This window comes from Colletes latitarsis, chromosome 13, assembly GCF_051014445.1.
Source record: "Colletes latitarsis isolate SP2378_abdomen chromosome 13, iyColLati1, whole genome shotgun sequence".
Taxonomy (NCBI): Eukaryota; Metazoa; Arthropoda; class Insecta; order Hymenoptera; family Colletidae; genus Colletes; species Colletes latitarsis.
This window is the reverse complement of record NC_135146.1, coordinates 15089529-15117147: the sequence shown is the minus strand read 5'-3', so window position 1 is coordinate 15117147 and position 27619 is coordinate 15089529. Positions and strand designations below refer to the sequence as shown.

General features: G+C 39.9%; 4 protein-coding genes and 2 long non-coding RNA genes across 9 annotated transcripts; 3 read left to right on the top strand and 3 right to left on the bottom strand.

Moving 5' to 3' along the window:
- Window positions 1-173: 173 nt before the first annotated feature.
- Window positions 174-9940, top strand: Sec71 (ADP ribosylation factor guanine nucleotide exchange factor Sec71). The gene is made up of 13 exons (XM_076780811.1): window positions 174-637; window positions 1102-1601; window positions 1726-2114; window positions 2353-2757; window positions 3327-3683; window positions 3885-4196; window positions 4371-4612; window positions 4898-5178; window positions 5328-5658; window positions 5943-6539; window positions 6735-6955; window positions 7033-7236; window positions 7553-9940. Exons 1-13 carry the CDS (start codon window positions 520-522, stop codon window positions 8690-8692), a joined length of 5097 nt encoding a protein of 1698 aa, XP_076636926.1. The 5' UTR covers window positions 174-519; the 3' UTR covers window positions 8693-9940.
- On the bottom strand, window positions 9931-18299 carry Oseg2 (intraflagellar transport protein Oseg2). The gene is made up of 15 exons (XM_076780822.1): window positions 18224-18299; window positions 17382-17525; window positions 17178-17290; window positions 16912-17097; window positions 15782-16195; window positions 14972-15601; window positions 14434-14880; window positions 13435-14170; window positions 12750-13310; window positions 12164-12607; window positions 11762-12085; window positions 11264-11680; window positions 10441-11052; window positions 10148-10317; window positions 9931-10060 (listed from the first exon to the last, which is right to left on the bottom strand). The coding sequence occupies exons 1-14, from the start codon at window positions 18260-18262 to the stop codon at window positions 10180-10182; spliced, it is 5205 nt and encodes a 1734-aa protein (XP_076636937.1). The 5' UTR covers window positions 18263-18299; the 3' UTR covers window positions 9931-10060; window positions 10148-10179.
- On the top strand, window positions 11019-12692 carry LOC143349505 (uncharacterized). 2 transcript variants are annotated; one of them, XR_013080930.1, is made up of 4 exons: window positions 11019-11104; window positions 11210-12103; window positions 12190-12328; window positions 12394-12692. It is a non-coding gene; the product is annotated as an uncharacterized LOC143349505 (long non-coding RNA). The 2 variants fall into 2 exon arrangements; XR_013080929.1 differs by having other exon boundaries at window positions 12184-12328.
- Window positions 16057-26919, top strand: LOC143349504 (uncharacterized). The gene is made up of 5 exons (XR_013080928.1): window positions 16057-16231; window positions 16331-16561; window positions 24486-25862; window positions 25959-26209; window positions 26299-26919. It is a non-coding gene; the product is annotated as an uncharacterized LOC143349504 (long non-coding RNA).
- Crh-bp (corticotropin releasing hormone binding protein) lies at window positions 18741-24717 on the bottom strand. 3 transcript variants are annotated; one of them, XM_076780817.1, is made up of 7 exons: window positions 24426-24717; window positions 22035-22128; window positions 20397-20557; window positions 20075-20288; window positions 19779-19957; window positions 19571-19679; window positions 18741-19349 (listed from the first exon to the last, which is right to left on the bottom strand). In XM_076780817.1, the coding sequence occupies exons 1-7, from the start codon at window positions 24549-24551 to the stop codon at window positions 19219-19221; spliced, it is 1014 nt and encodes a 337-aa protein (XP_076636932.1). In that variant the 5' UTR covers window positions 24552-24717; the 3' UTR covers window positions 18741-19218. The 3 variants fall into 3 exon arrangements, with proteins under 3 accessions (XP_076636932.1, XP_076636931.1, XP_076636933.1); XM_076780816.1 differs by lacking the exon at window positions 18741-19349 and having other exon boundaries at window positions 19368-19679; XM_076780818.1 differs by lacking the exons at window positions 18741-19349; window positions 24426-24717 and adding an exon at window positions 22311-22444 and having other exon boundaries at window positions 19368-19679.
- Window positions 25537-27602, bottom strand: Osi23 (DUF1676 domain-containing protein Osi23). The gene is made up of 4 exons (XM_076780820.1): window positions 27049-27602; window positions 26540-26832; window positions 26010-26176; window positions 25537-25859 (listed from the first exon to the last, which is right to left on the bottom strand). Exons 2-4 carry the CDS (start codon window positions 26830-26832, stop codon window positions 25537-25539), a joined length of 783 nt encoding a protein of 260 aa, XP_076636935.1. The 5' UTR covers window positions 27049-27602.
- Between the last annotated feature and the right edge of the window lie 17 nt (window positions 27603-27619).

Genomic DNA, 27619 nt, shown 5'->3' with positions numbered 1-27619 from the left:
CCCAATCCATCGTAAAAACGAGGTTAGTATTACAAAATCAAACTTGGCCTAAAATTATTTACAAATTCTTATAAAACTCTGCCATCTTCCAAGATCTAGAAACTCACCTTTCGCTGCCTCGTGAAAACCAGTCTTTACCTCTGCAAAGTCGATTCTGCGTCGCGCCGCAAGATGTTAGTACGATCGGCGTGGCTCACCTTCGACGTTTCGGAATCTTCTATCTTGTTTCTACAAAACTGCTGTCAATTTCAATATTTCATCATCATTTCCTTCGAAATGCTTCGCGACGAAGCCTTAATTCCGTGACAAACACATTATCTCCATCGTTAGAGTCCAAAATAAATTCCCTGATCGATCCTCGTTTCACAGAATCTGTGTCCACCTCTACCTCGAAGGGACCACCTCCTGGTGATCAAGAATGCAAGAAGAATAGTACCAACTATGGTTGTAACGATGCGTATCTCCGGTCGGGCCATGTATTCTCCGGTCCCAGCTTAGCGGAGAATTGGCTTGGCGACGATGCAAGATAACTCTAAAGAAATGTTCATTATTAGAGCACTGGAAAAAATCCTGGCCGACCGGGATGTTAAGCGGTCGCACCTTTCGCAACTCAGGAAGTCCTGTGAAACTGCGCTCGGTAAACTTTTTACAAATATTAGTCCCTGTTTCCACTTCTAATACGCGCATACTCAATTTATAACCTCCACAACAATAAATTTCCTGTTTTGCTTAGATTCGACGGACATTAGAAGCCCTGAGAGACTATTGCGCAGAATATTTCATAAAATTAATGGCGAATTTGTCATTTTTAGCTTTGTTTGCTATAACTCAAAATATTGCTTTCGCATTTATTAGAGTTTCTGTTTTGCTTGAGTTTTACATTTATTATCCTTAAGAATAATAAAATGAAATGAAGGTGCAAAATCGAAAGAAACGTAGAAGGAAATTTAATACCACGAAGCAGAGATCCAGAATGATGTGTTTGAGTATCATGAAGGTTCTTTACTTTGTCCACAATGCCATATTGTAGCAGGAAGAGTTCTAACATAACTGTCTCTGGCTGTTTCACTATTTTTGAATCCAATGTATATTTGTTCGCAGACAATCTGCGCAATGAAATCAAGGAAGTGTCAGGTACGCAGGTTTCCACTGCCTTGCCACAGCCGCGCAGTGAGTCCTATGTAATATCCGCGGAGAAGTATTTTCTTCCCTTCGAACTTGCGTGCCAGAGCAAATCGCCACGAATCGTGGTTACTGCTCTAGACTGTCTGCAAAAATTAATTGCTTATGGTCATCTCACTGGAAACGTTCCAGACTCCATAGAGCCAAACAAATTGTTGATTGTTCGCATCGTGGAAACCATTTGTGGATGCTTTATTGGACCTCAGACGGATGAAGGTGTACAGCTACAAATTATAAAGGCCCTGCTAACAGTGATGACTAGTCAACATGTCGAAGTTCACGAAGGCACTGTTTTGCTTGCAATCAGAATCGTTTACAGTGTCTACTTGGCCTCGAAGAACCTGGTCAATCAGACAACGGCTCGAGCAACTCTAACACAGATGATTAATGTTATCTTTGCTCGAATGGAAACGCAAGCGGTGAGTTCATTAAGTAGAATATTCATGACGATGGATGGAATTTTGGAAACGTCGGCAAATCGTTGAACCTAATGGGGTACGTAACTACACAGACTTAAATTAAAATTGAAACCTATGTTACTAGGAAGAAGAGTGTGTCCGTAATGAAATGGATCAATCTGAGATAGTCCAGAGTTGCAATTCTGGAGGTGACCTGGAAATGGAGGCAGCGAACAATGAGGAAACTTCAACAGAGCCCAACCAGGAACCGCAGCTGATCGTTCGAGGAATTCTGGAGGACGTGATGAACTCCGTAGTACCAGAGGGCTCGACTTGTGTGGCCACAGCAATTTCAGAAGATGCAAGCTTGGACCAAGTGCCCATCGACGACAACTCTGACGAAGCTGTGGCCGAAAGTGACAACATGGTCAGAGCCAAGTTCACACATGTACTGCAGAAGGACGCGTTCTTGGTTTTCAGAGCACTTTGCAAACTTTCCATGAAACCACTTCCGGATGGCAATTTGGATCCCAAGTACGTTCGGCTTAATATGTACCAGGTGAACTGTTCGATATCTATGTTACAAAGATCTATGCATTCTAAAGCAAGTGTAGTAGTTTGCAGCATGAAACCATCTTTCTTTCAGTCCTGCATTCATATTTGCAAAGTCGCAGGAATTTTCATTAATAATTTTATTTTGTGGTTCCATTCTATTCTATTCTATTCTTCCATTCCTTTCGAGTGTTTTTAAAGGTTTTTTTATGTGTTTTAGATCGCACCATTTAAGATCGAAGATCCTGTCATTGCAGCTTCTGCTCGGAATCCTTCAGAATGCAGGACCAGTTCTACGATCGAACGAAATGTTTGTCATAGCCATAAAACAGTATCTCTGCGTGGCACTGTCAAAAAATGGAGTATCTTCGGTCCCTGAGGTGTTTGAGCTCTCGCTGGCGCTATTCCTGGCTCTATTGGCTCGTTTCAAAGTACACTTAAAAATGCAGATTGAAGTTTTCTTCAAGGAAATCTTCATGAACATCCTCGAAACCTCCAGCAGCTCTTTCGAACACAAATGGATGGTCATTCATGCTTTAACTCGCATTTGTGCGGATGCACAAAGCGTTGTTGACATTTACGTCAACTACGATTGTGACCTCTCTGCTGCGAACTTGTTCGAAAGGTGAGGAAATATTTATTAACGATATAAATGAAAACCTTATGTTTATTAATGTTTCAATCTTTTTTATTGACTTTTGTTTCTGCATCATGCTTTTGTATAGATAATAATAGTTGTTTTTCTTGGTATACGAAGTAAATTTCTACTGGACGATAGTATTTGCAGAATTTGATTAAGAAATTAAATTAGAATCCCAAGCTTTATGTCGAAATATCATATTCCTTTTAAATCGTGTTTTAACTCTATGCGAGGAACAAGTTTGTCAAAAATTTCATGTTTGAAGGGCTCAACGAATGGAGGATGGATGTCTAAAGTTTCTCCGAAGTAGACTTTGTTTGAGAAAGAAACAGTTTTTTTTGACAAAAATATTTAGTATATTTTAAGTACGAATTAAAGAAAATTCATTTTATTGAAAATTTATCGCCAAATCAAAGATTAGAATTATTTCTGTGTAAAGAATTCCATAATCTAGTCAAAGAGATATGAGAAACTTGTTATTTTCCATTTTAATAACGCGACAAACCATCTTTAGAATTCAACGATCGATCTTTTGCTTCTTTTGTTTGTCGTAGGCTTGTCAATGACTTATCGAAAATCGCCCAGGGTAGACAAGCCCTGGAATTGGGAGCTTCGCCCAATCAGGAGAAGTCGATGCGAATCAGAGGACTCGAGTGTTTGGTCTCGATCTTGAAATGCATGGTAGAGTGGAGCAGAGATCTTTATGTGAACCCAAGTATCCCAGCGGACCAGCAACTTGCAACGGAGCCACCAGATCCTCCCATAGAGGCTCCATTACCACGTTATGGAAGCGCTGGGAGCCTGTCGTCTGCGAATTCTAGTCTGGCGGGGAACAAGGAAATTCCTGACTCGCTTGAACAGTACGAAGTACAGAAGCAGCAGAAAGAGGCCTGGGAAACTGGAATCAATATGTATGTATTAATTTATATTATCATTGTTTGGTTTCCGATTTTGTTGTGGCATAAAAACTATATTAAACGATTGGAATAAAAGACACGGTTTAAAATTGATGAGATTTAATATCATAGAGTCCTTTTTCCAATCGCTATCATCTTTCTGTCGGTCAAAACTAAAACTACACTACAATAAAATACTATTTTTCTTCTTTTTAGATTCAATCGAAAGCCAAGTAAAGGTGTCCAGTATCTTCAGGAACAGGGACTCCTGGGGAATTCGTCGGAAGACGTAGCCAGGTGGCTTCACATGGACGAACGATTGGACAAGACTGCCATCGGCGATTTCCTAGGCGATCATAATCACAATCAGGCGATGTACAGCTACATAGATCAAATGAATTTTAATGATCGAGACTTGGTGACCGCTTTGAGGTACTTCTTGGAGGGTTTCAGACTTCCGGGAGAGGCTCAGAAGATCGATCGACTGATGGAGAAGTTCGCCAGTAGATACTGCGAGTGTAATCCCAAGTATGCGAATTTTTAATCGAATTATGACAAAAACTATGCTAGTAGTGTCAATTTTCTGGGCTTTAAAGACAATTGTCTTTCTGTGAAAAAACTATGATAGTCGAACAAGTTTTATTGACAAGACTATTGTGCCAAAAAGAAACATATTTCAGCAATTTTTTTCTATTTTTCCAGCAACGGATTATTCACAAGCGCAGACACAGCTTACGTGTTAGGGTTTTCCATCATTATGCTGACTACGGACCTCCATTCGCCTCAGGTGAAGAACAAAATGACGAAAGAGCAGTATATTAAATTGAACAGGCGAAGCAGTGATAACGAGGACCTCCCCGAGGAATATTTATCGAAGATCTACGACGAAATTGCTGGGAATGAAATTAAAATGAAGTCCAATCCCAACAGACCTGGGAAACAAGGTAAATGGAGATTATTTTAGATTTTTTTGGACTTTTGATGCTAATTCGCAATTCCAAATATTTCTTATATAACTTTCGATTTTTCGATGCATTCTTTTACTTAAGATGGTAAAAAAAAACATTGAAAACTGGAAAATAAAAACCGTGGCCGTAAATTTTTGTTGATTAGGCCACCAATAGACTTCGTAACGAATGTTTTACAGACTGTATACCAAACACAAAAGTCTCAATTATGAGGTTTTAGACCTCCAAGAGTTGTAATTTGAATCATATTTGATGTTCCAGTGATTTCCAGCGAGAAGAAACGAAGACTTTTGTGGAACATGGAAATGGAAGTGATCTCTACGGCAGCGAAGAACCTAATGGAATCTGTTAGCCACGTTCAGGCACCATTCACCACGGCCAAACATCTGGAACACGTGCGTCCGATGTTTAAAATCGCCTGGACGCCATTTTTAGCAGCGTTTAGCGTGGGCCTGCAGGATTGTGACGACCCTGAAATCGCTTCTCTATGTTTGGATGGTATCAGATGTGCCATACGTATAGCTTGCATCTTTCACATGACGGTAAACCTATACTTACGATATCCAGAAAACGTGTAACAAAATGATTTAAATAATTCTCTGGGATCTGACGAATTACCATTCTCGATATGGGGGATACTGATTGAAATCGATCACTTGAGTTGGCGTTGAATTTTTGTTTTGTGTTGCAGTTGGAACGAGACGCGTATGTTCAAGCGTTGGCCAGATTCACTCTGTTGACTGCAAACTCCCCCATCACGGAGATGAAGGCCAAGAACATTGACACAATTAAAACTTTGATCACCGTTGCTCATACGGATGGCAACTATTTAGGTAGTTCCTGGTTGGATGTAGTAAAGTGTATATCGCAGCTGGAGCTGGCACAGCTAATTGGCACAGGAGTCAGACCTCAGCTTTTGGGCCCTCCATCGAAGCCACATTTTCCATCACCGCTGGTGAACTTTACTCTGACACACAATAGTTCGCACCAGAGCAACAATTTGAATCTCAGTTCACTCGACCGTAAGTCTTGGATCAATTTAATTTAAAGATTAAACGTTACTTATTAGCCAATGTAATGGATTGTTTCGAATCCAATATATATACAACCTTTTCAGAATCGATTCGAAACAGTTATTTTCCGAATCCTTTTTAGTCCCTGGAAATTATGCTCTGCAAACAACTATACATATTTTGTTAAAGAATTAATGCTAGGAAATTGTCTGATGATTATCAAAGTTCAGTTTCGAAGATTTATGGCTCGCACAAAGAATATTGGAAATTAAGGATAATCAATATCTTTGCAGCCAGCGTAAAGGAGTCGATAGGGGAGACGAGTTCCCAGAGCGTAGTGGTAGCTGTCGACAGAATTTTCACAGGATCCACCAGACTGGACGGCGATGCTATCGTGGAATTTGTGAAAGCTCTGTGTCAAGTGTCGTTGGAAGAATTGTCCCACCCGACTCAGCCTCGCATGTTCTCCCTGACCAAGATCGTAGAGATCTCTTACTACAATATGGGTCGTATCAGGCTGCAGTGGTCCAGGATTTGGCAAGTGATCGGAGACCACTTTGACAGGGTTGGCTGCAGTCCCCGACAAGACATCGCCTTCTTTGCAGTGGATTCTCTGCGACAGCTGGCAACCAAATTCATAGAGAAGGGAGAGTTCGCGAACTTTAGGTTCCAGAAGGATTTCTTGAGACCGTTCGAGCACATCATGAAGAAGAATAGGTCTCCGGTGATTAGGGATATGGTTGTTCGCTGCGTGGCACAGATCGTTCACTCGCAAGCTCCTAATATTCGATCTGGATGGAAAAATATATTCAGCGTGTTCCATCACGCTGCTAGTGACAGGGACGAAGCTGTTGTCGAGCTGGCCTTCTCCATGACGGGAAAGATTATCAGTAAGTATGAAACAATTACGATAAAGTCTCCGGTAACTTAATCATGTGCCTTGTAATAAAAAAAAAGGAACTTGAAATATTATATTTAACAATTCCTAAACATCTAGTTCTTTGCGATCATTAAAAATTCAAATAACATAGAATTAGTTAATTCTGTTATTATCTCGATTGTTATGATACTTTGTTTCGTTGCAGACGAGTTGTACGCAGAGGACTTCAGTATTATGGTCGATTCGTTCCAAGACGCAGTCAAGTGCCTCAGTGAATTTGCTTGTAACGCCTCTTTCCCGGAGACTAGTATGGAGGCCATAAGACTGATACGGTCTTGTGCCTCGTACATAGATGCTAATCCAAATCTGTTTGCGGAGGGCATGATGGATGACAGCGGAATGGTGTCCGAAGAGGACAGAGCTTGGGTAAGGGTATTGACCATTCGACGATAGCCAAATTCTGTTATTTTCTAGTAATCGGAGCTTATTGATCGATCGTTCAGGTAAGGGGATGGTTTCCGCTGCTGTTCGAACTGTCGTGCATAGTGAGTAGATGCAAACTTGACGTACGAACACGAGCACTGACTGTTTTGTTCGACGTTGTCAAGACCCACGGAGCATCTTTCAAACCGCATTGGTGGAAAGACCTTTTCCAAGTTCTGTTCAGAATATTCGACAATATGAAACTTCCCGAGCAACATACAGAGGTAAATGAAACTTATTTTCTACGCGTAGCTAATATTTTTGACTAATCAAGATATATGTTTCTTCCGTTATTCGATCCTTTGCAATATATGCGTATAGAAAATTACGGTCTCTAATAACAGAGCATTTAGCTAGCTTTATAATCCCAAATATGTGGAGCGAAAGCTTGCAATGAGCGCAGCAACAGTAAAGGAACAAGTAACGGAGATGGCATGCAGACATCATTAGATTGGAAAGCCAAAGCTAAACCAACTTTGAAAATGATTTAAAAATTATGTAAATCCTTTCAAGAACTAATTCTCTCTTTTTCTCTTCTAGAAGGCAGAATGGATGACGACAACCTGTAATCATGCCCTCTACGCGATCGTGGACGTCTTCTCCCAGTTCTACGACACTCTAGGTCCCCTCCTCCTCGAGCAACTCTACTCTCAGTTACTCTGGTGCGTCCAACAAGACAACGAACAATTAGCAAGGTCAGGTACTAACTGTCTGGAGAATCTGGTAATCAGCAACGGGATAAAATTCGACGAACAAACCTGGGAAAAGACTTGTTGCTGCGTACTGGACATTTTCAAGAGCACTTTGCCTTCTGCTCTCCTAACTTGGAGACCACAGTCGCCCAACAAGGAATCTGACCTGGAGGTCATCACCGGGGATCTGGACGTCCATGCAGGCATCCTCAAACGCAGCACCAGTTCCCAAAGTTTAACAAACACAGAATCTACAAAGAGCAAAATCTTCTCTGCCCTATTAATTAAGTGCGTGGTGCAACTGGAGCTGATCCAAACTATAGATAATGTGGTGTTTTACCCGGCCACGTCCAGGAAGGAGGACCAGGAGAACTTGGCTCTGGCCCAGGCGGACATGTTCAATGGAAAGTCCTCTGAAATCGGAGTTAGAGTCGGTGGGGACCAGCAGAAGGAGGAACAAGGGATGTACTGTTCTTTGACAACGACGCACCTTCTGCAGCTGGTGGAATGCCTTCTGAGATCCCACAGGTTCGCCAAGAGTTTCAACGCCGATCACGAGCAAAGGAATGTTCTTTGGAAGGCTGGATTTCGCGGGAATGCGAAACCCAATCTTTTAAAGCAAGAAACTCAGTCATTGGCCTGTGCATTGAGAATTTTGTTCAAAATGTATAGCGACGAGGCACGGAGGGGGGATTGGAGCAAAGTGGAGAGTAGATTGGTGAAAGTGGCTTGTGAGGCCCTGGAGTACTTTTTGGAATTGTCCAACGAGGCTCATAGGGATGCCTGGACGCCTATTTTACTATTGCTTTTGACTAGGATTTTGAAGATGACGGATAGTAGGTTCGCCGTCCATGCGTCTAGTTGCTATCCAATGCTATGCGAGGTGATGTGTTTTGATTTGAAGCCGGAGATGAGGTCTGTTCTGAGGAGGTTCTTTTTGCGGATTGGACCGGTCTTTAGGATTACGCAGATCAGTAGTTGTAATTAGTAAAGGAGGAAAGGGGTTATTGGAAAAGGCAGGGGGACGTTTTGTATAGGTAGTAGAGTTTTCGTTTTCTTTAGTAGAATCTTTGCAGATGGAAAAGACCGTTACAAAAGAAACTGAGCGCGTTGTATAGTTAGTAGAGTTTCAGTTCTTTCGTTATACTTTCTGTGAATTGAGAAGATCGTTGCGGGGGGAAAAAAAATTCGCTGGTTCTGGCAAGATGCAAGTTTTTTGTATAGTCTTGTATAGTTTCGTAGTTTCAATTCCTTCATTATACTATCAGCAGACAAAAACATTAGCATATATCGTTGCTATAGTATATTCTGTTGTCCAAGTAAAGCAGTCGCTTATGTAAAACTCTAGGAAAAGTATTGAAATAATATTCTCTATCGTCCTATGTATTTATAATAGATTCTTCGTTTTTTTCTTTTCTTTTTCTTCTGGTACGGAAGATTACTTTTCGGAGAAGTTAAGCACAGGTATTCCAAGTCTGCATGGTATTTAATAACACTGTCCAACAAACAAGAATTCGAAAATCGAATTGCATCATCTTCAGTGATCTTCGTATTCGTTTCGAATATTTTCATAGAATCTATTATTAATTTCAGCTCCGAATAAGTTAGAAACCTAATCGTAGGTTTAAGAATTGTCAAGTTTTAATTTAGATTTTGCGGTTTTAATTTAGTGTTGAGACACTTGGAAAATGGTGGTATAAAACACTGTATTTCGATCCTGAATCGTGTTGAATTGTCGGAAGAAATGGGAGGAGGATTAAAAATGAAGCGACGTTTTCCAGCGTGTTCCAGCATTTTTCAAATGTTTCTGGCTGAATTCTGTGTGCGAAGATTTAACATTACTTTCTTGAAAACAACGTATCGTTTCATTAGATCCTTGTGCAGTTGTTCGAAATAGACTCAATAATCCGAGAAGAATTGGAAAGAGATATTCGTTGAAACAATTGTACTTGAAACAGCTGTATTTCTGACTCGTACTATCGTTTTTAAAAATGAAACCCGTGTGTGAATGTAACGCATACTCATCGGTAGCATAATTATCCATCGTGAATTGGTATGCGAACAAGTGATAGTTATAATAGCTCGCTGGGGGATTTCAATTGAAAAGTTAAGGCATTGAGAATCTCCACGGACACACGTTGCACGTATATTCAAACCGTACAGAAATATTTATGCTTAAGTTAGACTAATTATTTACATAATACAGACTTCTTTAAATAAATTCTAGAGAAACGAACACCCTTCGATTGATTTACTATCCTCGAAATGAAAAGACTATCGTAGAATTGTTCTTTGTTCCTGATTTCACTTGTGCATCAGATTGTATCTAGTGAGATTTGGTAGATTCGAATCAAGCCTGGAAAATAAAAAAGACATTGAGTAGTTGTAAGTAAAAAATTGAACATGTTTGCATCTAGTTTTGTATTCGTAGATGGATTCTTACACTTTTCAAAGAGAAACTAATGCGAAATTATTTCAGAAGTAATAGCTGGGAACTGTTCCGCACCATTCTTGTACGAAAGCTAGGATATCATTTAGCGGTGAGTCCTGAGGAGTTTGTTGAGCTGTGTTGATCAGCTTTGACCAATCGTCTCGGTCTGCCACACGTTCACTCTGGTAAGAACATAGTAATCGATTATACGGTTGCAACCTTATAAAAAATAATAAATAAAACTCTCTTCCGACCTGTAAATCCTCGAAACGTGGCGCGTGTTGCGAAATATTTACGAAAAATACCTGCGCAAATCGAATTGTCGAGCCTCGTACTGGGTACCCGGTTAATATGCAGCCCTGAAGGAGCTCAATTTCTGTAGTTGGCGAGTTCAGTGATCCCACATAGACGCCACGGTGGTCGGTAGGTAAAGTCTGATCCACTTTCTGGTCCATCGACACCGTGAGCACCCATTCTCGAGCTTCTTCTCGCTGTTCCGGTGACATGCTCAGAGATTCGGGCAACGGGACTTGCGTAGGAAAATCCGTGACGACCAGATCGTCGACGTCGAGCACTGTGCTGTCGCCCTCTTCGATGCACTCCTCCAGGTCCAAGAAGTGGTTTAGAAAAACAAAAGCTTCGCTGTTTAAACCGGCTGTTCTGGCTTCGACGCCGGCCTCGTAATATGCACGGTCCGCAACAAGGAAGTCCGTGTACCTCAACAAGCTAATCGAGGCCTTTAGAACCAGACCAGAGAGTACTGGGTGACCCTGGCACCCACGCTTCACAGCCGAGTAATGTGCCGACTCGAGAAACCGTTCGAACTTGGAGTTGGGAGTCGCAGAGGACTTGAGATTGGTACAAATGTCGAGGAGAACCGTTCGGAGAAGGGCCAGATACTTGTATTCGTAGTACGCCTGATTGTCAACGAAATGAAGGGAAGAAACGTTAGTGTGATCGTGTATCGAGGTACCAACACTTTTGTATATTATACTTTTAAAAGTTAGTTTCTTAGTAATTTTCTAATTTTCCAATTATACTTGCTCGTCGTTAATAATTTCGTTATAACTCTAGAACATAAAAGATTCGAGACGCCAGAAGCTTTGGTAGTGTTCCACCGATTCTTACCTCGGAGTTCAGGACGCTTTCGGATAACTGTAAATAGAGATTGCAGTTTTGTGGGATGGGCGGCGCCCCGTACTTTGCGTACAGATGCAGAGCCTCTATTGGGGCGTGTCCTTTCAAAAGTTGCGCAGCTCGCTGCGCAATGTATTTGTGGAGAATCTGAGAGTCCTGGGAGCTGGCTGCTTCGAACAGCTGACTCCATTGGCCCTTGTTCGCCAGCATTTCCAAGCCAGCATCCACATCGATTTCCACCAACCGATCTATTTGTCCGTCTTTTAACATAGCCTCTCTGTATTTCTCTTCGAGGTAAGGTTCTATGTCTGGTGCCAGTTCTTTTACGATTCGTCTGGCCTTTTCCCACTCTCCTACCGACGCTAACGTTTCAATGGCGTCCTTCAGTCTGTCTGCTTGCAAAAATACCTGCAAAGATTCACAAGATTTAATAGATTTAAAAAATTTATCAGAAATAGAAGGCTAGATAGGAATCAAGTCACCACAAACCTGAGCAGCCAAAGCGTGTTCACCGACCTCGAACAATCTCGTTCCAAGGCCCCCACCCACTTGACTTGCTGTTTCCGGGTCAGCCTGATGAATCAGGATGTCTGCTGCTCTGATAAGAGAGGATCTAGGTGCTTGAGGATCTAAAATTAAGACATCCAGAGCAGCTCGGACTTCTCCGACTTCCAGCCATTTTTTAGCTTCCTCTAAAGCGTCTCCGTCGGCTAATGAGACGGTTTTCTGGCCCAATTCTCGACGAAGATTTGCTTCTTGGCTCGGCAAATACTCTCTGCACACGCGCAGAGCCTCGGACCACATTCCTGCCTTCTGCAACGTTTCAAAAGTGTGAGTGTTATGGGGTCAGAAAAGGACAAAAGTGGAGAATTTTTAGGGTAAACTAGTTACTTTGTAGTGATCCACGATAGTTTCAGGCTTGTGGGCTCTAAGCAGAAGGGATTCTGCCAAGGAATAGTCTTGGGAATCCGCTGCATTTGCGGCCCTGGCCACCAATACTTGCGCAACAGCATCCTGGTCGATCGTTTGCGCAACATCTTCAGCAGATTCCCAGTCGTGAGTATGAATGTACATTTGAACCGCCTCCATGGGCCTACCCGCTTTGATGAATTCTTTTTCAGCCTCGGATAAGTGACCAGCGTCTTCTAAAACCATCGCGTGTCTATAATGGACCTCCTTCTTTTGGTCTTGGTCGCCATATTTGGCGATTTCCAGGGCCCAGTCGAAGAGATCAGCCTCGCAGGCCAGCTGAAGGCAACCCTCTAGGTAGCCTAACCGCATCAGCAATCTTGCTCCAAGCTCCGGGGCCAGGGTACGTGCCCACACTAAGGCAACCTACAGACATTGTTAAAAGTCAAGTTAGTATCGCGCGAGTTGAACGAATGGGATCAGTAAAATTCACTCCTCCCCATTCGCAATTTTCTTAATTTGCATGTATGTATAGTTAAAATACTCCATATTGAACGAGAATAGTGACCTGTTGGGCAGTGCCGTCCCCAGAATTCTGTTTCGCCACTCTTAGGGCATCTTCCCAGAGATTGTTTGACCTATAGGCAGTGAGAGCGCCTCGCCAATCGCCAGCCGCGATAAAATGCTCTTCAGCTTCCCTGGGCTTGCCCGAAGCTTCCAATTCTCGCGCCAAATGCGCGTGAGTCGGCTTGAGCAAATCCGGCCTGTATTTACCCACCAATCTGACCATGTCTGTCCGACGGCCTGCTTTTTTGTACATCGCTATGGCCGTGTCATGCTCGCCTATAGCGAGGTACAACTCCTCGGCGCGTTTTAGATCTCCAGAATCACACAGAGCGGCCGCGTGCTTCCCCAATACTTGATTAGCTTCCTCAGGTGTCATATTGTCTTGGGCCACTTGGTACGCGCGCATCCAATCCCCACTCTGCACGTGAACCTCCACGGCGCGTCTGAGGTCCCCCGCGCGAACGAAAAGCCTCTCCGCGAGGCTCTTTTCGCCTATTGCGGCGAAATACTCTGCCAACTTGTCGCACTTTTTTCGTATTGCCGGCCCGTCGTCTTCTATTACCTAGAAGGGAACGTTGTTAGTCTATGGAAGTTTCTGTGTTGCAGATGCAACAGAAATATCTTTTCAACAATTTAGGACATAAAAGAGTCTATAAAACTCGGTAAAACTAATTTAGGGAGCATACTTGCACGATCTGTAAACCCTTTCTCCACTGGCGGGCATTGATAGCGGCGTCCAGGGCAAGGGCAGTCTCTCCAGCTTCGATGAAATGATTGATAGCCGCGTCGTAATGCCCCGCAGAGGCTAAATGCTTGCCCCAATCGCGTTCCAGATCCACTACAGAAGTTGGCTCCACCTTTCGAGCCAACTCCAGTGCTCTGGCGAACACTCCAGCGTTGGAGTAGCACTTGATGGCTTCCAGGGGTTCCGAGGTCCTCTCGAAAACTTCTCCAGCTAGTTCCATCAAGTCGGTCGCCTTCAGAACCTTAACAATTTCACTGACAATCGACTTGTTTTCCAACAGATTATCGTCGGCCAGGACTAATCTGGCTGCTCTTCCGGCTCGTCGCGACTCTAGGTACAATTTGACGGCTTGCCGGGGATTCGAGGCCTCCAAAATAGCGGCTGCCCTGGCTGCCTGGTCGCTTTCGAGCAGCCAGGTTAATTGCCTGTCCCTAAGCTCCTGTAAGCCAGGCCAGCCACGATTCTGTGCCAGGAGCAGCGCGTCCTCCCACCGCCAATACTTTTGGTACATATCCAAGGCTTGATTCAATTCGTTCTGTTCCAAGTATATTGCCTCCGCCGTCTTCAACTCGCCATTTAGGATTGCAAGCTTGGCCCAACAGTCTGGGCTCGAAAGAGGATCGTTTCCAGTTTCTGAACTATACTGTTGACCGACTTTTATGATGTTCTTGAGAAATCTGGAGAAATTTAACTCAATTTGAGATTATGTGGCATTCCTTCGTCCGAAGAAAATGAAAGAATGTACCGAAACTAATATTAGATTGGAAGGTTTTTCTGCAATAATCGTGTACAGCGTCATGAACCTAACCCATTTGTCTGCCCTTCGGTTTATACGAACCGAATATCCACTATCTTAACGATGAGAAAGGTCTATTTGCTTTAACGTCTTTCAAATAACAATCGATAGTGTTTCAGAGGGGAGATTTTATGTGATTCTAACCTGGAACAAGCCACATCTCCCAAAGCTGCATAACATCTGGCAGCGACCAGCAATTGTCTAGTGGTCATCGCGTTTCTGGCCACATTTTCCCACATGGCCTCCGCTTGTGGCCTGTCCGCCAGCTCTTCCAGAAACAGCAGAGCTCTACCAAAGTCGTTATCGTGCAATGCAGTACCGAATTCAATCAGAGGTTCGTCCAATAAGTAAGCTACTTTTCCACCGAGTTCGTCCACTGTCACAGAAGTTCGGCCGTCTTCTCTAACAATGTCCATAGCATCTCCACGGACTGGAATCAGCGTAGCCACCTCGGGAGCGTCGACGTTGTACCAAACTGCCAGTGTTTGGCTGCTTTGGGCCACAACCACGTCGCTGCCTAACACCCAAGAGGCGAAGCTTACCCCGGTTAGAAGCAAGCTTCGTCCACCTAGATCGTCGCTCAACCACAACCTGCACATTTATTTCTCATTTAAATGGCTATTTGTGATATATTAACTACCACGGTACAGGGAATTCTCTTCAATCAAGACGATTTTCTTACCTTGCCTTTTTGTCGCGGGACAGTAGTCTCTGGCCAGTTTCGCTTAGTTCCAGCCAATCTACCCGCACCTCATGAGCAATCATGGCGACCGTGGCGCTAGTTACAAGGTCCACTATCCTAACTGTCCTGGGATCCAATAAATAAGCCAATCTTTTGTTATCTAAAGCTCCTGGCGCCTGTCTTTCGTTTATTCTTACACTGACCACATGGGGATTCACCGATTCTGTCCTCACAGCGCCCAATGGTTCGTTATTTCCATATTCTACGATGGTCAGTTCCCCAGAACAGAAGATCAGACACACTCTGGGATATTCGAAGAAAAATTTCTCGCTACTACTCTTTTCATCCCATGGAATTTCACTGATTAGGTTCAATTCTACATCGGCTAGAAGTAATGTATCGGCTGTACGAGCAATTACATTGTTATCAGCCCGTCCCAGGACTTTGACGTCCTCTATTTCATGCCCAGTTTGCGATCTGATGACCACTGGCCTGTTGCCTTCCTTCAATGGTCGAATTACCACTTGACTAGGACCCACGTAAGCCACCTCGTGGCTTCCTTTTATTACTGTTCTCTTCAAAACAGTTTCGAATTGTTCCACAGCGCCACAGAGGCTGCCCACGAGGAGCCTGCAAGTATTAGACTACTTTGTGACAACCTCAAAGAAAAGTTAAAAGTTTAAGGCAAAGATATCTTTTACAAAGCTTCTCACGCTTTTGGACATGTTTCAAGGTAACAAAGTATAATATATTTATATATTTTCTTAGTTTTGGCAAAAACAGTTTTTATGTTAATTGCAAAGAACTAGCCTTGATCCATCGCGACGCCACGAGATGGCGGTAACCGTGTAGAAATTGGGCAAAGATTTAACGTTTGCTTCTTCCCAGATATCGCGTCTGGGACTCCAGTCCATGATCCTGATTCTGTTCCAGGATCCGAGGGCAACGCTCTGTCCGCTGGGACTGCAACATGCCACCGTGAACTCTTTCTCGTCTTCGCGGCTGTAATCGAAACTCTTGGCCGGTTTCCCGCGAGAATCGTAAAACGTGACCCGTCTGTCGCACCCGGCTGCCACGATGTGTGATTGTGGCCATGCCAGAGCATACGCGGGCACACTGTGCGTGCAAATTCGCCCTGATGGCTCGTGACTGCCGTCCTCGGTCAAGTGATACTTGATAATACTTCCATCGGCGTGGCTCGATAGAAATCCCGTGCCACGGACACTGGAAATCCAAAACAGCCGAGTTTTAGGTTTTCAGGTTAGCAACTGGCGCTTTACACGTACAGTTTTAAAGCAAAGTTTCTATTCTGGCCTTTCACCGTATTAACATGTCAGATTATTTTTATTTTTATTTTAGTTTAAGATTGGAAAAAATGGAAAGGAAGAGCAAAGGACTGGGCAATACCCTATTAAGTAACACTCTCGAGCTAACGGTTGCGAATATTAAAAAACCAACTTCCATAGTCTATCGTGTACCTTGTCTGTACTAGACCTATGAGTTTCTAATTTGGAACGAAAATAAGAAAAAGAAAACTAACTTTGAAGGACTCTACGATCGAATAGGCAGACGTCGATGTTTCCACGGTCGGTAAGCCAAACCAGCAAACCCTATTAATATTTAAACATAGAGAAATGCACTACTATTTCGTATAAAAATACTTCCTTACATAAAATATTCGAAATTGTTGGATACAAAAGTGTTGTTTTATATACTTGCAGAGGCAAAAAGTGAAATTGTATTTGTTTAATTATATTTGTAACGTTAAAGAACTTGACGGTCGGTAAGATTTCTTGTTTGTTGTGGTATCAAAAAACGAAAAACTAGATCCTTTGTAAACCGATTTAACTAAACAAAAATTCGAAACTTACTAAAAACTTTTACAAAGAGAATAAATGGAAGTTTACGAATAAAATTGTAATTAAACGTATGCAAATTACTTGGAAGCCAATGCAATAGTCATGGAATCAGCTGCATAGAGAGTCTGAGCTTTCTGAGATTTTGGTAACGCTGCACGAATCTTTCCATCCACCAAACCAACTATAATAGGTCCCTCCAGTAACCAAATTAAACAAGTTACCGACGAACTTTGGCGAAATTTGTTGCAAATTACTTTCTTATCTCCCCTGTCGGTAACAAAGGAAATTGATCAATTATTTTCGCAATTTTTACTATTTTTTTTTGTATTTTATACTATTTAACTTACCATTGTTCGCCAATTTTGTAGACGTAAACGATGCAATCGGTCTGACCAACTGCAATTTTGGTAGAGTCTGGGGAAAAAGCTATGTCTTTGATCAAATAGCTTTTCTTGCTAAACTGAAACAAATTAAATAAAACGAATTCAGTCTGGAGTTTAAAATTCGAGTTTACAGAATGTTTATACTTGTTTGGATCCAATTATACTTGCCTTTGAATCGATGGGTTTAGTTGAAAATTTGTCTCGTTTCACGCAATTGTCGTCGAACAGGTAAATAAAACGATCGGAGGATGCGATAGCTAGTTTTAAGCCGTTGGGGGACCAAACTATACCCATTACTTGATTTTCATAATCCTGATTTACATGAAAACAACCCTATTAGCACGATAATTATGCTATTTTTAGAGGTATTGACGTGGTTTTTGCCAATTGCTTTGAAACTCGGAAGCCTTTTGTTTTGTACGCGGTTGAAAATAATAGTCCGGAACAGAGTCATAGTTTGATTTATTTTCGATTAGAATGATCCAATCGATCCATTGATCGAAGTAATTTACGAATTTTCCGTTGAGAAACACTAGTTATTTATTTCAAATAAATTGGATATCATTATCGACAACGGTTTTCTTTTGCCGACTCAGTTTCGATCGAAGCTTCAGAAATTGCAAAATTTACTAAATAAACTTAATATTTATCATAGTGATTTGGTAATTTCTTCAATATGCCTGCCAGAAAGTGTAATGCAAACAATTATATGTCGGTATACATATACTTTCACGGTTGTAAAACTATAAATGTAATCGTGTCGTAATTTCAATACGAAATCGACGTTTAAATAATTATTTTTTCAATTTTTAAAATATCTTTGTTCAAAATATCTTTGTTCGTTTGAAAATTTTCAGTATAAGAAGAGTATAAGAGAAATTAAGCAATACGTGTTTTTGTTTTTTTTTTTTTTTTTCCAAAAAAGATGTCTACTTGAAAAATTCGTAACTTATTAGCCAATTCGGTACAGTAATTCATAAATATTAGAATAAATTAAAAAATTTTCTCACCAGTGGGTCCATCACACTTGCCAAATATTTTAGTAACATGTTGATCGACGACCACGAATAGCATAAGTTAATTCGAACAGAATTTTCCTGTCGCAATTAGATCAATAATGCTATTACGCGAACCATAGTTCTCTGGCATGATACAACACGAGGTGGTTTGTTTATGGTTGGGTCGCATAGCAACTATGTATTTCGAACAAACCATGCGCGTCGGAAGCTAGCATAATCTACGAGGGATCGCAAGAGAGTGATTTTTCAACTCTCTCTTTGAAATTTTAATCAACGCGAAATATTGATAATTGATCGTTCCGAAACATTATTTTCGTCGGAAGAAAACTCGTTTACGTTATGTTGGAAAACTAAAAAAAAATTGATTTTTCGAAAGATTCCCGACGACCGAAGTAAATCGTTATTTGACGAAAAATAATCTCAAGTAATAAAAAGAACCAGTAAAAAAGTGAGGAATAATTTAGGTTTATTTAATTAACTCGTCTCAATGAACAGCCACACTTTAATAAATAATTGCATTCTAGAAGAATAAAAATTCGAGGCCATTTTCTATACAATAACACATACTAACCAGAGAAAAATCTACACGTTTGACACATTTATCGACACGCAATTATCACAATTCCCACAATTAATCAAATCGTCCGAAGGTCTTCTAAACAATTTTAAACTAAATAAATACCCTAAGATTAACAATAATAATAATAATTAAGGAAAATGTTTAAAAAATAAATTCAGTCTGTTTTATATGTAGAATAACTCCTGAATTAAACATCGAAATTTAGAAATAAATGTAAAATAAATATAACAATTACGGTTAAAAACTATTCGAATAGGTTCAGAATCGATGATTCTGTTTAAAATAATGGAGCGTGGAACTATTAATGGTTGGATTTAGGAATTGTTTATTGGGAGAAACAATATTTATGGAGTTTTATAGAACTTGAACCGTTGACGATGGAGTTTTTTTTAAATATTTTGGATCGTTAATTGGTTATATTTGTGTCGTGAAAGTCATCTTTGATTGGTAGAATTTGCACGGTTACGGAATTTTCAAAGAAACCACTGGATATTAGTTTTACAGAAGTCACGCTATATTCCACCATCTCTCGATAATCTGAAACAGAAAGAAAAACAGGTTTTCTTTTAGTTGCGTTGATAATTAATAATCATTGGAACTTTAAAGTTTCTTTAAAGTTAGCTTTCCTAGTCTTGTATGATCGTATCTATTTTGGAACGTGAGTAAATATCGATCAGGATGAATAAAACGATATTGACTCAATTTACTCCCCCATTGAGAATCAACAGGATTCTCGGTAAAGTTATTAATCATGTTACCTGGCTTGGAATTCATCCCGCAAATAGAATCGACCACCTCCATTTTACTCGTATCCAAACCGTAACTGCCTCCAATTACCACTTGATCCTGTGGATTCTTTTGATCGCACTGCAAGTAAACGAAAGACATTTTACATCACTGGGCTCACTGACAAACAATTTTTACAACAGATACACTTTAAATAGATAGATTTTATTTTCCACTAACTTTACGTATAATTCCAGTTTCTGTGGCCCGAATGGACCCTAAAAAGTTTGTTATTCCGACACCAAGGGCGATTATTTGCACAGTTCCAGGATAAAGGGCGACGTAGGTGCAGTTTATGCGTCTTCCATAATTCCGAAGCGTGAATGGCTCGGTCAGACTCGATGCAACCACGTTGCAAGCTGTAACACCCAATTAGAAACAATTCGCCATTTATGTTATAATTTAAATTATAAACTAAAATATAGATAGTATTTAAGTAATGTTAACCAGAATATTTTTAGTTTTTGGTTGCTTACGTCTTGGATTATTGACGAATCGTGCAAGGACCGTGAATCCTTTCCCAGCCACGGGTATTCTATACCGGATAACTGCAACGTTCTGCGAACTGACCAACGTTCTCTTCATGCCCATACTTTTACCACAAAACTCGCTGTTCCTCTGCTTCAAAGATAATCGATGATCCATTTCACTGGGGAATATTTCGCCATTTAATTCCCAGCCATCCACAATCTACGCAACAACACACGATAACTAAATATGGAATCGGGAAACTATGAAACTATACGCTACTCTACGGTACATTTTTCAAACAACTAGGCTAATCGATATCGTAATTACCGATATTAATCCATCATGTTCGCAAGGAACGTCGAAACTAATGAAATTAATCTCCACGTTTTGATCAGGCCCTGCTAGAAAATGGACGCCACAGACTTCCGCGTCGTCGGATTTCGAACTATAGATGAACGATCCAGGCTCTGTCGTCACAAACATGCATTCTGCAAACAAGACAAATGTTTTCTTCACCAACTAAAGAAAAATATTTTAACAGGTGATCTGTCATTACTAGAAAAGAAACTGATTTTAAACACAGAAAACAGCGGGGGGAGGAGAGTGCCTAATTTTTTCGACGAAATTTTAAAGTTTATAATCGTTTTAAAAAAATTATTTTTGGTTGCGGGGCTCGATTACAATCATTTTTTCTGAATAGACATACACCCGATATCCTAGCCAGTTTCGAGAAAAAAATTCGAGTAGGTGTCAAGTAGTTGGAAAAATTAAAAAATTTCAAATCGTTTTAAAAAAATTATTTTTAGTTGCAGGGCTCGATTACAATCATTTTTGGTCATTAGACATACCCCCGAATTCCTACACATTTTCGAGAAAAAAATTCATCACCGAAAATATAATTTATGGCCAGATTTATGTTGCCCGAAAATTTCATGCGAATCTTTAAAATGTCATAACTTCTGAACGGATTGACGGATTTTAATGTTTAAAAAAGCAAACTACGCGTATTTTGCTAGAGAATATGTAGAAATCGCAAAAATATTCAAAAGGTTGACCCTTGACCCCGCAAAATGAGAAAAACCCCATAAAAGTGGTACAATTTTGAAACAGCCATAACTTCTACAATAGCGAATACATTTCAATGAAACTTTTTTCTGAAGTAGAGCTCATGAGTACCTACAAAAAAGTATTAGACAACTTTTCTGTAGGGCGTTAAACAAAATTATTAAAAATGAAAAAGGAATTTCTAAGAAAAATCGACAGGGGGTAGGTGCCTAAATTTTTCGACGAAAAAAAAAATTGTCATATCGTTCTAAAAAAATTATTTTCAGTTACAGGGGTCAATTACAATAATTTTTAGTGAATAGACATACCCCCGAATTCCTTCCCAGTTTCGAGAAAATAATTCTTTTCCGAAAATATGTGTGGCTGTAAATGGTTGACCGAAATTCCGTGCTTTTTTTTTTCAGAAATCATAACTCCTGAATTTTAATGTTTCAACATGCAAACAACGCCGCGTATTTTGGTAAAGAATAATTAGAAATCCTAAGAATGTTCGAAAAGTTGTTCGTTAACTCCATAAAGTGAGAAAAACGCCATAAAAATGGTGAAATTTTCAAACGACCAAAACTCCTAAAATAGTCAACAGGGGTAGGTGGTTGTTAGATTCGATATAAGGTCCACTCGTACATGTATACCTCGTCTGTGATTCTATTCCTCGTTTTTATCACTTGATGGCTATGTACGTATAGTCCATTTATCTGGCATATTTGATTTTCCGGCATTATCCTAGTCCCGAGAATGCGTATCAATAATCGTAATTTTATTGTATACACCCGAATTATACCCCTTTAAAATGTTATTTTTACGATTAGTCTAGTTGTATAGGTAGATATCGTGCTTACGATTAAATACAGCTGAACGTTTCCTTAATAAAATAAAAAAAATGTACTATGAAAAGTTTACCTGTCACGGGCTTGTAATAAGAGTACGTATTTAAAAAGTCATCTTTCACATTCGCGCGATAAAAGTCCTTAGCAAAATGGTCTCCAGCAGCAACCTAGAAAGAATAAAATATTTATTTGACAGAAACTCGTGTCGAACTAATTATTTTTATAATTATTTTATATGTACGTATTATTATGTTCGACATAAATAAATAAATCTTTCTTAAATCGAAATAAATTAATTTGAAAAAATAAACATTACTAATAAATATAAACTTGAAAAGATTCGCGTTACTTAGTAATCATTATTTGTGGTAGAAATAGTTTTTTGATCGACGACGGAATTATTTTTTTCTCTCCTCCGTTCGACTGATTAAATAGGGTGTAGAATCGTATGGGTTATTCGTTAAAAATACTGATCCAACAACCGGTATCAATAGCGTGAAACGAATCATCGATCAGAGTGGGGCTAAAAATAGAATAAAATGGATAATATTAGTAAAATTATTATAAAAAATCAAAATAAACAAGAGTTTCAGAGGTCTTGTGAAAACTGACAACGTCACATGAATTTGTTCACGAGCGTCGCGACGCCAGTGAAAACCTTAAGGGTGTCGATCGTCGATAACGCTGTCGTTGCATCTCTAATAATAATCGCGAGCGAATCAACGTCGCAAACTGGAAAAACCGTGCAACGCTTGGACTAAATATAGGAAAATTGCTATATATTTAAAGAAAAAACAAACAAACAAACAAACAAACAAACAAACAAAGAAAAAGAAACGAAACGAAACGAAACGAAAGAAGAGAAAAGGGGGAGAATTCGAAAGAATGGATAAATTAAAAAGAACAATTTAAAGAAGAATAATAAACGGTGAGTAAATTTAAACTGGAAAAAATGGGAAACTGGCAAACGATTATCTGAAATAATTATCTTGCTTTGTATCTTTAAATCTAAATAATTCGATTGAAAAAGATTAATTAATGTACCTACATACATGTACATGTACGTCGGTCAAGTAGGAAAGTTGGTAAAGAAAAATAATTTGTTTTTTTGTGTAGCAGCGCGGCGAAAGGAAAGAATAATCGGTTGATGTAATACGAGAAACAGGAGGATTAGAATTATTACGCGTTAACCAGAGACTCTACTTGGCAATTTACTGAATTTACGATCTACTACAAGCACGTAATCGTGGAACAAATAGCGGAACAGCCGTTGTAAATATTTGATATGACACGGATTCACCTTGCTTGAAATTCTTCCGCGACGAATATTCTCCAAAGCTTGTTTTGGAGAAATGAAAAATGTAAACAGTTTTGGAAAAAATTCTCTTTTAAATATTCGGTCGTTGGTTGTTTTAAAAATGCAGGAAATAAATTTTCAATGGCGGGAGGGGGCTGAATCAGAATGTTTCTGCGTAGGACAAACAATCCCGACCGTTGAGTTTCCAACTAATTGTAAATTGTGTATTGAAAGGTTGATCTTGGAAGTTGAATTTAGTCGTCCCGTTTGTGGGTGGGGTGAGGCGTAATCTGATTAATGAAAGTGTATAGCTCCGTCCAGGAGCCCCTGAAGAAACGACACTCTCAATTTAGTGAAATTGTACGAAGGATCTCTAGAGAATTTTCTTGAAGAAATAATAAAAAGAAAGAATCTAATGTATTTTTTCAGACGCTCTACGAACGAATCGAATCGGAACGGTACGAACGAACCTATTGGTCGTGATGATATTATTAAAATAGTATCTTTTAAATGATTAATTATTTAAAGAAAATAATGATTAAATTAATAATAATGTAAGATGCCAAGAACGACGATAGAATATGGTTCGACGTAGGAAGCGACGCGCAAGATTACGTCTCGCAACTCGACATTGTTTATAGGATATTGGTACGATACTAATATTAATTAATTATTTTAGTTTTAGTTTTTCTTAAACGGTTGGTTAATTGGAGGATGTATAAATCAGTCTGTGGTACCTAGGTACTCTCGTGCAACTAATTGCAATTACCCAAGGGAGGTAGACGTAAACATAGTTTGAGTAATGGTCGGTGAAAATTTCATTATCGAAACCTTCTTAGGACGTTGTAAGTGATAACGTAACAAGTTTACTATAATGGAAAAGTATGCGTAGAGATTGTATGTAGTTTAATTTAATGTTTATTTGTTCGTCGATGGAATTATTTAATTCGTTGGTTGGAACGAATATACCCTGTATATTCGTTATTTGTAGTCTTTGAAAAGTTTTAAAAGAAAAAGACAAGGAGTAAAGTTTAGTTGAATGGTCCATTATTGAAATTAAAAAACGAGCAAGGTTTAAAAAAAGAAATAAAAGAACAGTAAAATGAATAGCCAAGCAACTATTTATAAGAAGTTTAAGCCCGCAAACTATATGTAGATATACCATACCTGTTGTCGATAATGCTGATAATCATTGTTCCCGTTAATTAAAGCCAAAGTGGGTTGCAGAAAAGCAGCAAAGAGGAACATCATCGAGGAAAGTCGACGCGTTGTTGATCCATCGACGAGCATCATATTTGTTCTTTTATCGAGGGTGAGATGATCGAACGGACGATAGAGCGATGGATAAAAAGAAAACAGTTCTCTTTCGCGTTCCGTCCTCTTCCGTGGGCACTGAATATCACTTGGACGCGCCACCAAGTTCGAGCGAGGGCAAAGTGGAGATTGTGCGGCGTCGCGACGCGAGGCGTCCCTTCTTATAGTCCGCTGGTCCGACACGTCCGCGCATATCCACCGAACGAACGGTTCGAACATAACGACGATTACGCTTACGATAACCGATTCGCCTACCTGGCCTACGTACGCACACTTCGGATCGTTGATCAACGGGCTTCGAAAACTAATACGTATAATTTACAACTAATGTGGTTCTTGTCAACTACTTTTTTCACTATACATGTATATGTATTTTGGTTGTATTTATGATGAAATTGTTACGTGAACAGATACAATGTAGGTAGTATACATACCACCTATCTATAGAATATCGGTTTCATATTTTTCTAACAATGATGTTTGATAAAAAGGAACAAAATAAGAAAACGCAATAAACATTATAATGCCGTCGGAAACGTACTCGCGCGCGTAGCTATCGATTTATACAAAGTGTCCTCCGTCCTTTTCGTTATACAAGAATAGGGAACTGAATTATTCACTGGAATGCTTCTGAATTTTATTAAATCACGTACGCGAGATTTACGACGCCTTTCGTCCATCCATTATTTGATCAAGTAAAACGCTTTTTTCCTCTAACATTTATTGTCGGCAATTCTAAAGACATCGTTTCACGATTCTGGCTGGCTGGTGCCAGATAAACATTAAAAATCCTACTTTCTTCCATCTAACATGTACATCTATGTATAATTATTTCTTTATTGGAAACATTTGATATCTATAGTTGTATAATCGGTAACTAGTACAACGATAACCGAGAATAACAATTTGTTCCAACAGAATCGTAAATTATTCTTCTTCTTTAATGGTTTTTATTAAATTTAAATTAGGGTCGAAGAAATGGCGGGTGTGGTGGGAATTGTAGATCCAAATGAGGCGAGGATGGTTCTATGTGGCTCCTCTCGTGCCAACCGTGATCCGCCACTGGAGCATGGTATAATCCGTAATTTACACCATTGGTGGCTATTTTTTTCAATCCTTGTATACTAGAGAGAATCAGAGCCATTTTTGCTAGAAGTAAAGCTTTTCCACCGAGCACTGCCAGGAATTGGAAGCCCATGGGAATGAAAATCGAACCCATTAACAGAAACCCCATCAACATTAAGGGCATCATGTGCTGATGTCTTCGTCTGAGGCGTCGTCTGCGACCTGGTAATAACAACCAACAAAACGACTCGTCATACTCTCTCTTTTCTATTAAACATTTCCGATCGCATTACTACATTTTTCACATTTAAAAATTTACAGGAGTTTAATTTTTAATATCGAACTTGGGGCAATTAACAACACTCGACGAACCTTGGAATATATTATTCTCTACTTCCGTTTTCGAGTCGTTTCCCGGAGAAGGGATATTGCTGGTCAGATGATCCACGTCGACCTTGAATACGTGAGTGCGCAGAACTCGCAATAGTCGTTTCACAATTATTGCGGTCCAGTTGTTCGTTTCGTCTACTCCGGGCTCCCTGAACAAAATAATATTTTATGATTTAAATCTCGTAAGTGTTGTTTGTGATCGATGATCCATTTTATCCGAGTGAACCAAACGAGGCGTTGACGCTAATCCAGTTGTTTATTTTCTCTCAAGGATGAAGGTACATGGTATGTACCTACTATCACAGTGTACAGCCATATCGAGGGTGCTGATAATACCGAAAAACGACTGTTATTACTTTTGCTTGGTCTGAGTTTGGACTGAATAACGATAAAACTGTATTTCGCTTTGTGTTTAACGTTGCGTCAGGGTGTAGAGTAGACTGTGAAACGACAGCAACAAATCTGTAAATCGTGTGCGTGTTTCGACGATCTGGATTAGATGACCAATTTACCTATTCGTATAATTAATTCTGCTCTCGTGAAATCGAACGAGATCCAGTCCGTCGAAAACTGGGATAACGTCGTCATCCAGCAGCGAGTCGAAAGCTGCCAAAGCTCGGTCTTGCACGCACCTCCGAAACGTCTCGAAAAACTCGTCTTGGCCAGAATCCATATTCCAGGACTCTGGTGGACAATTCTTCAGCACAGTCCGCAAACCGGAATACCATCTTACTTTATCTTCGCGTTCGACGCTTCTGGTCGCGTGAACCACGATTGCAAACACGTACAATGCACGTGGATGCATCTAACATTTAAAAACCAAACTATTAAGAATCTTTAAAATATATTTATTAATATTTCTATCTAGAAATACACATCTACGTTTCTCTAATTCTATGCAAATATCACTCTCTATATTTTCTTACATTGTACCGAATAGTTTCCTACGATATTAACATCAAATCGAGAGATCTTGTTTCGAATCAACAACCACTTTGAATACTACTAATCTTCTTTTTACCTCGATATGCGAACACACCGACGGGAGATGTCTTCTCCTAGTTTGCCCACGACGTACTGTACACGATCCACCCTCGCTATATCAAGATTTATACTTCCAGGAAATAGGCTAACATACCGGTTAAACAGTCATTACGACTCATCGAACGGCAACAAAGGTAGCGGTCAAAAGGCGGCGCTTTTTATGCTCCAGCAACCTTACTATGCAATTCGAAACCTCCACCATGCTACCTGCATACTGATTTCGCCCCAAGAATTATCAATGCTGCTATATACCTTATCGCGGTTACGATTTTTTTTTACTAAAATTACCATTAGAAATCGGACGTGTCTGTCCGGAGGATTTGAAAAATCATGGTAAAATCCAAACTTTCAACAATTTCTGGCAACGCTGTTTTTTCAATTCCAACACAACAAATTTATTTATTTTATTTTCCAAACACTATTTCGTTCCAATCGTAAACGAATCTCTTTCTATTCGTAATCAAATAAAACATATTAACATTTCTAACTTACAATTATAGTCAAGGAAATCGAAACTTTCAACATTTATTCAAACATTATATTAGAAG